Raw genomic sequence first — 12,003 nt, 5'->3', positions numbered from 1 at the left:
AATCGGGCTTGGTGGGTAGCATGGTTAGGTTGTTGGCATGTTTGTTTAATTGTGATTCATACCCATTCTTTGCCAGCATTGAGTCAAACTGTCTCCAGAGAGCAGATGCCCAGGCTAGCTGGCTGGTGAGGAAGCAGGCACCCTTGTGCTTGCAAAGAAAGTCTCTTGTTTTATGGGGAAATAAAGCCCATGGGTAGATGAGAAATTCCTCCAGCAGCTCAGAAGACTTTGCTATTGGACCCTGTTTTTACTCTGCCAGCCCAATGAGTAAAAAACCAGACTTTCTGTTGTTTTTTTCAGACACCCTTGGAGCTTCATTACTGTGAAAGGAAATCCCTCCTCTTCAGTTGAAGACCACATTGAATACCATGGTAATGAATGGTTGGTGAGAGGACTGGTCCCCTCCACTGTCTCCCTGACCAGAGGTTGTGGATTGTGAGTGACTATCTGCTCCTAGAACATAGCTGCCCATCGGCAAGGCCCCAGCTGAGAGTCTGGGCACTTTAGTCACATCAGTATGAGGCAGTGACAAAGGTCTATGCTGGAGGAAAGTAGATCTCACCCTATAATTTTAACATCTCCAAAGAAGTATTGCCTGGCAAAGAAAAGCTAAGAGCTGGGAGGAGGCCTTCAGAGGAGTAGTAAGGACTAGATGTCATAGAAAGGTTTTGTTGTTGTTTGTTTGTTTTTTTAAGACAATGTCTCATGTAGCCTAGGATGGCCTCAATTTCAATATATAGCAGAGGATGACTGTGACCTTCCAATCCTCCTGCCTCTACCTCCTGAGTGTTGAGATTACAGGTCTACACCCCTATGACTAGCTTGCATGGTGCTGGGCAAGCACTCCATTATCTGAGCTCCATCTGCAGCCCCAAAGAAGGTCTTTATCATACAGGGTAGCCTCTCTGCCACACGTGATTGGCATGAGAGCTGCCAGTTCTAATCCCAAGGCAGAGTTCAGATCATGAGAAATAACAGGTTCTCTCAACTCTTCATTTGTCAGAAAGTTGCACTTGAACTTTCAAAACTAAAACACAGAAGAAAAAAAATGGATGTAACCTCTTGTCATTTCCAAATGACAAGAATAATCTGATTAGGGGTAAAATTCTTTAATGAAATGGTTCAAGAGAACAATGAGTAAAAAAACAAAATCCACTGTGAACTTGACTTGGTAATGCATACCTGAAATCCCTACAATTAGGAAGTGGAGGCAAGAAGATAAATTCAAGGTTATCCTTGACTGCATAATTCAAGGCTAGCCTGGGCTACCTGAGATCCATTCTCAAACCAAACCAAACATTAAAACCAATCCAAATCAAAACAAAGAACTGTGGTATAGGGGTTTCCTCTCTGCTGTGAGGTCGGTATCATCATGGAGTATCTGCTTACTCAAGTGTCTTTCTACCCTAATAGGTCACAGAGGTTCGGCTGCTGCCAGGGTTTTCAAGCTGTTCCAGACAGAGCATGGCGAACATTTCAATGTGTCTTCAACCAGCGAATGGGTCCAAGGTGAGGTGTTGGGGGCAGGCTGGTGAAACCTGATAGTTGCAACCTAGGCTGGGAATAGCAAGGATTTCTCTTATACCAGTAAGGACATATTACTAGGCTTCAATGAAGAAACTGCAACTGAAGTTTGCATGAATATCAGCAAGCTTTCACCAGTGGTTAAGATTTGTGTTGTTCCTCTTCAGGAACTTGTGGCATTTATGCTTTTTATGTGCTAACTCATAGTGTTGATCATGGAAGCTTTCAGGAAGCAGCCATGGTAGTAATGAGTTTTTGGGGACAGGATTATGGATGGGTCTTTAGTTCTCTACATCTTGCTCATTGCCTTTATAATAACAAGAAACAGAAACCACCTTTACAGAAAAAGCATCAGTAAGAGTGCTTTCCTGCCTGACCCTGTCTCTGATTCTATCTAGATGTGGAATGGACTGAGTGGTTCACCCACGATAAGATGCCTCAGAGCAAAGGTGGGGAGAAAATTTCAGATCTCCGAGCGGCTTACCCAGGAAAAATCTGCAATCGACCCATTGATATTCAGGTACCATCCTCACAACAGCAGGGGAGTCAGCAAGGCTTTACTTTGAAGAAATCTCTGTGGGCCACAGCTTTTCCTTGTCACTCAGATGGTATGACTGTCTACCCCCTCCTCTGAAGCAGATAATTGCGATATTCACACCCCAGAGACTGAAGCAAAGGTTCCTATCTGTCCAAAGCAACTCTTGCCTCTGAGTTCCTTATCCATACTGTCACTCTGCTTCAACTATGGCTGAGAGAGCTCCAGTTGCGGGGGCCTGCTTGGCCCACACAGCTCATTTCTGTGTTGATGCCCTTGGGCCCTTGAGTACACTACACAGATAGGATTTGAAGTGTAGCTCATGCCCTTGGTCCAGAAGAAGAGCATGCCCTCCCCTCTGCTCCCTACTAAGGTGGATAGAAGACAGCATTGCATCTTCACAAGGGCTCCACTCTGAGTCTATCTACCTGGAGGAGTAGATGACCACTACATTGGGCATACACTGAAACATCCTCACATATGCCCATCTTTGGCCCAAGGTTCCCCATGGCCTCCCACTTCCTCAGAGCTAGGGCTCTCACTAAGCTCTCTTTGTGACTGTACCACCCCCACTGGCCAGGACCACATCTGACATAGGCTCTGGCACATCTGGTCCACATGGACATAATTGGGGCTTCAGAGGACAGGGTGGGACAGACCTCTGTGGCCTCCAGAGGACTGGAGAAGGCAATGGGGAAGAAGCAGGAATGGTGTTGTCAATGTCACCCCCACAGTAGCTGGCACAGAGCTGGTAAACAGGAAAGATGTTTCTGGAAGCCAGAGAGGTCTGAGTTGGTTGAGAAGGCACCCTCCACATCATTAAATCTTTGAGCTGTCTGCAATGAAGCACCCACTGTGTAAGGGGTCGGTGGCTTGTCTCCTCAGGGTGGACTCTGTACTTATACCACCTTCAGAGTGGGTGCCCTTATAATCCCTAGACCCTAGTTCTTCGTGCAGTCTGGCTGTAGATGTCCATCAATTTATTTGACTTCATGACTCAGTACAAAAATAGGGGTAATAAATGTTCCCTCGCAACCTGGTCCCATGGACTTACTGATGACATACATGGATGTCTAAATGCTCTCTACAAATTTTATTCAAAAACTTGGGGGAGGAGTTTTAGATAGGCTCTCATCAGCCTGGTTGGCCTTGAACTTACTATGTAGACCAGGCTGACACAGAGATCCACCTGCCCCTGCTTCCTGGGTGAAGGGATTAAAGGAAAGTGACACCCTGCCCTGTTCAAAAATGTTTTAATTTATTGTTAACCGTGATAATATATTATTAAGTATTTTATGATCTACAAGCATGACTAATAATATTTCTTTAAAGATTCCTGCCATGTAGCAGCAATAGTTTTTTTTTTTAAACTGTTCTTATCCAAAACTGAGGTCATTAAAAGAGAAAGCATGGTAATTAAGCAGTTTCCTTGAAATCATTACTGGATTTTGTTCCATGACAAATATCCAGTTCCAGTGGGTAAAGAGCCAAGGCCCATTACTGTGGTCAGTGTGACAGGGCTCCCGCTGAAGATGGAGCGGGCTCTGTGGGTTTCTGAGATCAGAGAAGCAGGGCTTGACAGTTGATGACCTTGAACTTGGTGATGATTCCTTTGGACCTTAGTGGGTTCCCTTAGAGACAAGTTTACAACCTGGTCTCAGCTGCAACAGAGACCATGGAAATCGTGGCTATGAGTGTGACTTAGAAAAAGCTGGATTTTAATTTAATTTTAGCATGCATGTCTGGGTGTCTGGGAGACCTCCTTTTAAGCCAAAGCCAAAGCTGGCTCCATTAGGTCCAAATAATCTTTCTTTAAAAGTAAAAAGTTTAGTCTCTCTCCCTCTCTCTCTCATTGGTGACACTTTTCTCTCTTATCCAAGCCTGTCCCCCTGTTTCCATGGTTTCTGTGCCAAAGATGGCCACAGCACTTTTCTAAATTGCATATCTTTGAATGACAGTCATGTCTGCAGTTTGCAAAGGGACACACCCTGGCTTTGGGATGAGCACCAGCTGGCAGGAACCACCCTTCTTTGAGCCTATTCCTAAACTGTGCCCTGCCCTTGTAGCTTCTTGCTTGGCATCCCCAGTCAACTTCAACCTCACTTTCAAGGATGCAGTGTGGGGTGGGGATGAATGGTGGGTGGGTGGAGTGGTGAACAGGACATTTGAACAAAGGCCATTAGGCTGGGCACACCTGAAGGCTAGAATAGGAGCAGCTTCAAAGAGCTAAATGAATTTGGGCTTCATTTTTGACTCTGCTACTTACTGGCCTTATGGTGCTCATTTTCTTGAAGCTCCATTTTCCTTATCTCTAGAACCAACCACGACTTCATAGTTTCACTATGAGGATGCAATGGATCCCCGAAAGCATTTAGCTCTTTGGCTGGGAGAGAGGATCACAACCTTTCCTACCCAGAATCATCTGGGCAGCTTTTAAAGTCCTGCCACCCAGGCCACAGCCCCAACCCACCAAATCTCAGCCATTGAGAGTAGAACCTGGGTATAGAGACTTGAGACTCCTGGTAGGGTATAAAAGCCCTTCGGGTGAGTTTAACAGGGTGAGTCCTTGGTAAATAAATGACAACTCCCTTCATGGACACATGGTGGTAGGATGGTCATAAGAAGGGGTACATCCGGGTTCCGAGAGAGCCTGTGTGTGATAGATGCCTCTGGAAATGTATACACAATGACAAACAATAATAGGTACTGCAAGACACTGGCAAGGTCCGGCCAGTCCACCTCCATTCCAACACTTATCACTGTCTTTCTTCTAGCAAACTTGAATAGACAATTGAGATAATAGTCCTAGGCTGTTATAAATAGTTTTGCAGTGAGGACAATTTCAGCCTTGTAAATATAAATTGTGGACATTAATCAGCTCTTTCCCTCTTCACAAAAAAAGTACCGTTACTCTGTAATTTCCATTCCATTCTCAGGCCACAACAATGGATGGAGTTGCCCTGAGCACTGAGGTTGTCTACAAAAATGGTCAAGATTACAGGTTTGCTTGTTATACCCGGGGCCGAGCCTGCCGCAGCTACCGAGTACGATTCCTATGTGGAAAACCTGGTAAGCAAGCAGATCCTGGCTCCTTGTTGGGTCGGAAAAGCAACTGTGCTCTGATCTCTGACCTGGCTGCTATGCACTGTGACATGGGATGGCTGGGTCAGAGTGTTGGGCATCAGGGTGTCATAATTACCCCCACTAGGCACAAATGCAGGAGCAGACAACAACACTCTGTCCTGTAAGTCTTTCTAGAAGGGGTGGGCATGGTCCAAGAATGCAGTGTGCTGATGGGCAGGGCTCATGCATTTTGTCTCTTCTGGTGCTGTTATTTATTTCAAACCCAGTTCCCCAGGCAGTCCTCATTAGAAAGGACTGGAAATGGCTGGTTTGTTCTGGAATCAGCATCTCCAGAAAGCAGTCATTAGGGGTGGATTTGGGGGGTAGGGCTTATGGCTACTGTAAATAACAGTGGAGAAGGTCTATATTTGTTTTACATCTTGGGCAAAGTAGGTGTGGTGAGGCAGCACATTGAACACAAGCTTAGAAGTCAGTGGAAAATTCCTCTGCCCAGAGCTAATGAATGGGTCTTTTTTTGGTTGGGTTTTTGTTGACTTCAAAAACCTGTAAGTACTGAGACTGCAATGGAGAGAGCCTAGTGATTTGGGTTTTGGAAGGTCATACCTGGCATTTACCGATTTCCAGAGGGGAGGGGAAGAGGTGGGCAGCCGCATGTTTGCTGAGGGCAAAGGGCTGTATCTCAGTCTTTCCTGTTTTGGGTTGTAGTGAGGCCCAAGCTCACGGTCAGCATCGACACCAACGTAAACAGCACCATCCTGAGCCTAGTGGACAATGTGCAGTCCTGGAGGCCTGGAGACACTCTGGTCGTCGCCAGCACTGACTACTCCATGTACCAGGCAGAAGAGTTCCAGGTGCTCACCTGCAAAGCCTGTGCCTCCACGCAGGTCAGAGTGGCAGGTAGGCACCCCACTTCTGCCCAGGCTGCATGAATCTGGACACTGGTAGACTTCAAGAGAAAAGAGATCTGTGTCTGTGAGCTATTCTCAGAATGGCACATAACAGACCATGATGAGATTCTCACTGCAAGCATCTTTTCCATTTTGATGCATCTATACCTTTTCCAGGCAGGTAGCCGAACTGATGTCTGAAATAAATTCACTTAAGAAGAAATGGTTATTTTGGCTCATGGTTTTGGAAGCTTCAGTTCATGGTTTGTTAGCCCTGTTGTTCAGGGCAAGTACCAGTGGTAGAAGGAGCTGCTAATCTCCTGGCCTCCAGGAAACAAAGAGGAAAATGTTGGAGTCCCAGTATCCCCCTTCAAGGACATGGGCCCAATGATCTAACTTCTTCCCACTAGGCTAGCTCTAATAGCATCCCAGGCTCATGGCAAACCTTTATATAACTCACAGGTCTTGGCAGGGGGTATTATCATAGCACTAGCCTTAAGCTTTTCTAGGTTGAGCCTAGCTCTGGGATGGAAGCTGGGCTTGGAGTAGCTCCATACTATTCTTAGTCTTCCCCAGACACACTCTTCTCACTACTGAGGTCGAATGTTCCCATAGAGGTAAGGGGAGAATGGAGAACTTCGAAGGCCTGGGTTTAGAACTGGCTCACACTGGGAATATTAGCTTATGTCTAGAATTCTAGAACTTGGGAGACCAGAGGGGGCAGAATTGCTGTGAATATGAGGCCAGCCTGGGATTCATAGTGAATTCCAGGCAAACCTGAACTTTAAGGTAACACCTTATTTCAAAACCAAACAAAATGAACTCAGAAAAATTAAACAAACTGGCAAACTCTGATAACATGGTCTGCCAGGTCAATACAGAGCACAGCCCATGGTCAAACTCAACATGAATGGCTAGAAGAGCCTATTTTTTTTTTTTTTTTACTGAGATTGAAATGATAGAATGAACATCTGTTTGAATATAATTTAGTCAACCTCAGGAATTTAATTCCCCTCTTTCCATAGCTTTCAACTTTCCTTTTTTCTTCTCCTGAATCCTAACTTGCGAGTCCTATATTATATGTTTTGTGATATTACCAGAATCACAGATTGTTAGAGAGCAAAAGAGATTGTCTTGGTTAATGTCCTATTGCTATGAAATGACACTATGATCAAGACAACTCTTAAAAAGGAAAGTATTTCATTGGGGCTTGCTTACAGTTCAAAGGTTTAGTCTGTTATCATCATGGTTGGAAGCATGGCAGTGCATAGGCAGACATGGCTGTGATTTCTATATCTGGGTTGGCAGACATCAGGAAGAGAGAAAGACACTGGGCCTAAATCAAGCATTTGAAACCCCAAAGCCAATCCCCAATGACACACTTCCTCAAACAAGGCACACTCACTTCAATAAGGCCACACCTCCTATTCTTTCTTAAATAATGCTACTCTCTAATGACCAAGCATCCAAATACATGTGCCTATGGGGGCCATTCCTTTTCAAACCACCACAGAGACCTTAAATATAATGTTGGTCAATTGCTCCTGGAAAATATATATGTATATCTTTGAGTTATAATCATCAGAATCCAACATGACTATCTGAAACAAGAAAATAATTGATTGACAGGCTGTTCATGTCATAGAAACAAATTGGATACTAAGGATCTAAGCTGCTGTCCTGAACAAGGGGGAGCTCACGGACCACAAACTGATAGCTGGGAAACCAGCATAGGACCCCCTGAACATGGGTGTCAGTTAGGAGGCCTGGGCAATCTATGGGGCCTCTGGTAGTGGATCAGTATTTATCCCTAGTATATGAATGGATTTTGGGAGCCCATTCCACATAGAGGGATACTCCCTCAGCCTAGACACATGGGGGAGGGCCAAGGCCCTGTTCCAAATGGTATGACAGACTTTGAAGATCCCCCATGGAAGGTCTTACCTTCCCTGGGGAACAGAAAGGGGATGGGATAAGGGGTTAGGTGAGCAGAGGAGGAGGAAAGGGAGAGAACTAAGCTGCAAAGGACTCAGAGCAGGGCATCTTTGGGGGTCTGGACAACAGGAGGCAGTGGGCAGCATCTCTAGGTTTCACTGTCTTTAGGAAGCATGCTGAGTCCCTGGGACAACATGCTGCACAGTCCCTGTCCAGGGAGAGGACATCTGACAGGGCTAGTGACCTCTCTGAGAGGTCAGGACCTTGTCAGCAATCCTTAGACTGCCATGAATCAATAAAGGATCATTTCTTAAAGGAAAACCAGAGTGACCTGTCAGAAGGGAAGGGACTCAATACTGTATGTTCAGATGATTACATGCTGGGGAAGTTTCTCAATCTTGATGAGAAAATTGAGCACTGAGAATGCATATCCAGTACATTTCAAATGTCTAGTATTTTAGAAATAACCCTTCAGAAACTAAAACTCAAAATGATCTTTTTTGGCTGGTTGGGAGGAGCCTCATTTTAGTGAAGTGAGAAACCATGATGGAGTTCCATCTCCTCCTGAGTTTGTTCTTGGGGAAAGTGGGCCCTGTTGTGTCAGGTCACAGCTGGAATCCCAAGGCACCAATTCTAGGACTAGACTCTGCAAAGCACACATTTTTAGTGAGATGCTAATTTGGGGGTATGACTAGAGAAGAAGGTCAGTGGGCAGGTCAAGTCTAGATGAAGAGTTTGCAAGGTAAGACGTCCCCTGTTTAAATGATAAGGTTGGAAGCCCTGCATTCTTCAAGAAAGGCTTTGGGGCACCTTATAAGTAAGTCCAGATCAACCTGATACCCAGAAGAAAAAAAAATGAAGTGAAAAAGATCTGGGTGGTAGAAGTCTAAGTAACAAAGTGGAGTAAACAGGTAGGCAGAAATGGCAGACATAGCCATAAAAGTTATCTCCAAGCTTCCTGGCAGCCAGAGCAGAGGAAATTATCTGTATCCAGGGAAAGGAAAGAGACAGACAAAAGGTCACCTTCTCTTAGCCCTAAGCTTGAGAAGTTTGTCTCACAGTCATCATCCACAAAGCATGCCACAGCAACACGACCTGGACACTATGCAAATGTGCTCTGGGTGGGGCCATGTGCAGTTAGATTCCTAATATTAGAAGAGGGTGAGATGCTGAGCCAAAAGGCAGTTTTGACTTTGTCTTGCTTGGCAGAGGCAAAAAAAATAAAAAGTACAAACTCTGGAATCAGGGAACTGGTTATTAGCTGTGTCCCCATTTGTAGCAATAAGGTTTCACTGATATGCCCAGGATGGCCCCAACTCCTGCATCCATCTCCCAAGTGCTAGGATCAAAGGCCTGTGCCACTACACCTAATTTGCTGCAATTGCTATTAACATCAGCTACAATAATTCTTTTTATTCTTCTTATGTGTATGTGTGTTTAGTGTACATATGTGTGTGAGTGTTCACATGTGTTTGGGCATGTATGGGGCAATGTGCATGTATGTGTGTGGTGGCCCAAGGTTCATGTTGGGAGTCACCCTCTATCATTCTCCTGTGTATTTACGGAGGAGGTCTCTCAGCTGAACTTAGAGCTTGCTGACACAGCCAGTCTGACCACCTAGCTCCTTCCAGGGATCTCCAGTCTCCACCTTCTGAGCCCTGGAATTATACGTGAGCTGCTACACCCAACCAGCATTTACATAGGTTAGGGAACTAAACTGAGTCTCCACACTTGTGCAGCAAGTGCTTTGATCATGGAGCCCTTTCTACAGCCTTAACTGCAATAATCTAGTAGCTAGTCCTCAGTGTGGGAAAGATGAAAGGAGCATGGCTGGTTATAAATGGTTGGACTGTGTATGCTTCAGTTTGACATTTCTGCCATGGCATTGTGGAGGAGAAAACAACATATATCATCATGATTAAGCAAGCCTGCAGTTATTTTCTGGAGATCTCTATGACTCCAGGTGTGGGAGCCACATCTGTGGATGATAGTGCACCTTTCTTCCCGATGATGGGCAGACACCCTAGGATCTACCTTTGTGGTGACAGAAAGAAGAATGGAATGTTTTATCATCTACTTACCCAGCAGCTGCTGCGTACATAACATGTGCAAGGCAATCACATCAGTCTTTTGGGTGCCATGGTGAGCAAGATGGACACCATTCTCTGTCCCCAGGAAAGCTGCATCTCAGCAGGGAGAATGGCATCCATCAAAGAGTCTTAAAAATGGACCCTAGCCACAATAGTTAAGGATGTGGGAGAAGCTAGGCACAGGGGGAAGGGTTCAGCTCAGCTGGAGTAGGCATGGTGCTTTCCCTGAGTAATTCAAGATTAAGCAAGGAGCTGGGCAGAAATGACAAGGTAGCTAAGAAAGAAGTCATGTGGGCACACCACCTGAGCAGGGGTGGGCCAGACATGAGGAGGACAGGGAGGCTATAGGGGAGAGCGTGAGAGCTAGAACTGCAGAGGGGAGATGAAACCCAAAAACCAGAGGCTTTACTTGAGTGCACAGGAAGTCACTGAAGTCCATGAGTCTGCTGGGTGTCCCCTAGCAAGAAAGACCTTCCCATGTCTGCATCTATAGGAGGACACTTAGGTGATTGCAATGGGACAGTGCCTGGTAGACAACCCCCTGGGATGTCAGATGCCCCTTTGGCAGATCATTTGAGCTGATGTCACTTCTTGTGGCTCCAAACAGCATGTAGCTATCCAGGATGGGGAAAGCCTGACTTCCAGCCCTTGCTGGAATTAGAAGTTCCCCTAGGTCTGGGCAAACTAGACCTCACCTGAGCCCCAAGGTAGAGCATCTTAAGGTCCATAGAGGAGATCTCACTTTGAGCAGGTCCCCAAAGGGCAGCTGTGGATGCCAACGTAACCCTGAGATTGAAAGGCCCATGAGATGCCAGGCTCACACAGCAGAGATTTGGGGGTTCATGCCGATGGTTACTGTTCCTGACAACATGTTACTGATGCAACCAACAACTCATGAATGTGTCTAATATGGATCAAGAGTGTCAGGGGGCTTCTCGGGGTACCAAGTTCCAAAGGATGAAAGTATGAGTGGAAGCCACTAGATTTCCTTCACGATGCCCTGATGCCCCTTGCTTTATTAGCATGGAAGGATTCTGCTTCTGCCTCACCCCCCCAGCCTCACACTGCCTGTTAGGAGTGGACCATCCACTCTGCTCAGAAGCAAGCTTTGTGTCCCCATGGAAACAGCTCCTTCTGGTAAGTAGCGTCACAAAAACCCCAGGTGGGGATGAGTATGCATGCATATCTGTCTATCTGTCTGTCCTGAGCAGGCACCCATTGTCCCTCTTCCTGAAGCCCATTCTCTGTTCTCCATCCATCACTAACACAGAGTAATGGCTCTACCTGCCCATCCCTTTCATCTCCCGCCTGCTGCATTCTGCTAGGCTCACCTCCTCCGTCTGGCTGTAGACAGGGACACATTCTTCTTGGATCCTCCTTCCTTCAAATTCCAGAAAACAACCCTCTCTGCATTTGAAGTGTTTGCTGATGAGAAACAGATGGGGGTGACAATGTGCTGGAAATATATGAACCACTGAAATTTTTTTCTCAAAATTTTGCCAACTTGCAGTGTGATTCCCAGCACCTCTTGCTGTGGCCATGGCAGCTGAAATCTCCCCCTTGGGTTTTTGCCCCCTCTTTCACTGTCACCTTCCCATGTTGCCTTATAAACACCACCACACTTTCAGCTACTACCACCCAGAATGAGTGCCATTCCCCATGACAGTCCCAGGACTTCACAGGTTCACCTGGCCCTTCTTTGTGAGACCCTCAGCGTCTGGGGGTTCTTGTTTTATATGGGAAGCAGAAGAGGAAACTGAGTTGTAAAATCAAATGTCTAAGTCCATGATCTCCAGTGTGGCAGTCAACAGCCATAGGTGGCTGCTTCGATTTAATTGAAGTCAAGTAAAATTTCACCCTTTTCCTTACAGTAGACAGATTTTAAATGTGAAAGCCACATGGGTTTAATTAATGGCTACCATGTTGAAGAGCATGGAATCCATTGTCA

The 12,003-nt window shown here is 45.8% G+C and overlaps 1 protein-coding gene across 1 annotated transcript in view; it reads left to right on the top strand.

Annotated features, from left to right (window-relative positions):
• Positions 1–12,003, top strand: part of Cemip (cell migration inducing hyaluronidase 1) — a 148,640-nt gene that overhangs the window by 93,978 nt on the left and 42,659 nt on the right. The window contains exons 7-11 of the mRNA XM_051206548.1: positions 301–371; positions 1,414–1,509; positions 1,923–2,044; positions 4,996–5,128; positions 5,849–6,040. Coding sequence (XP_051062505.1) covers positions 301–371; positions 1,414–1,509; positions 1,923–2,044; positions 4,996–5,128; positions 5,849–6,040 — 614 coding nt within the window. The remainder of the gene's footprint in view (positions 1–300; positions 372–1,413; positions 1,510–1,922; positions 2,045–4,995; positions 5,129–5,848; positions 6,041–12,003) is intronic.

The sequence above is a fragment of the Phodopus roborovskii genome, unplaced genomic scaffold, assembly GCF_943737965.1.
Source record: "Phodopus roborovskii unplaced genomic scaffold, PHOROB, whole genome shotgun sequence".
NCBI classification, from domain to species: Eukaryota; Metazoa; Chordata; class Mammalia; order Rodentia; family Cricetidae; genus Phodopus; species Phodopus roborovskii.
This window is presented reverse-complemented; position numbering and strand designations above follow the sequence as displayed.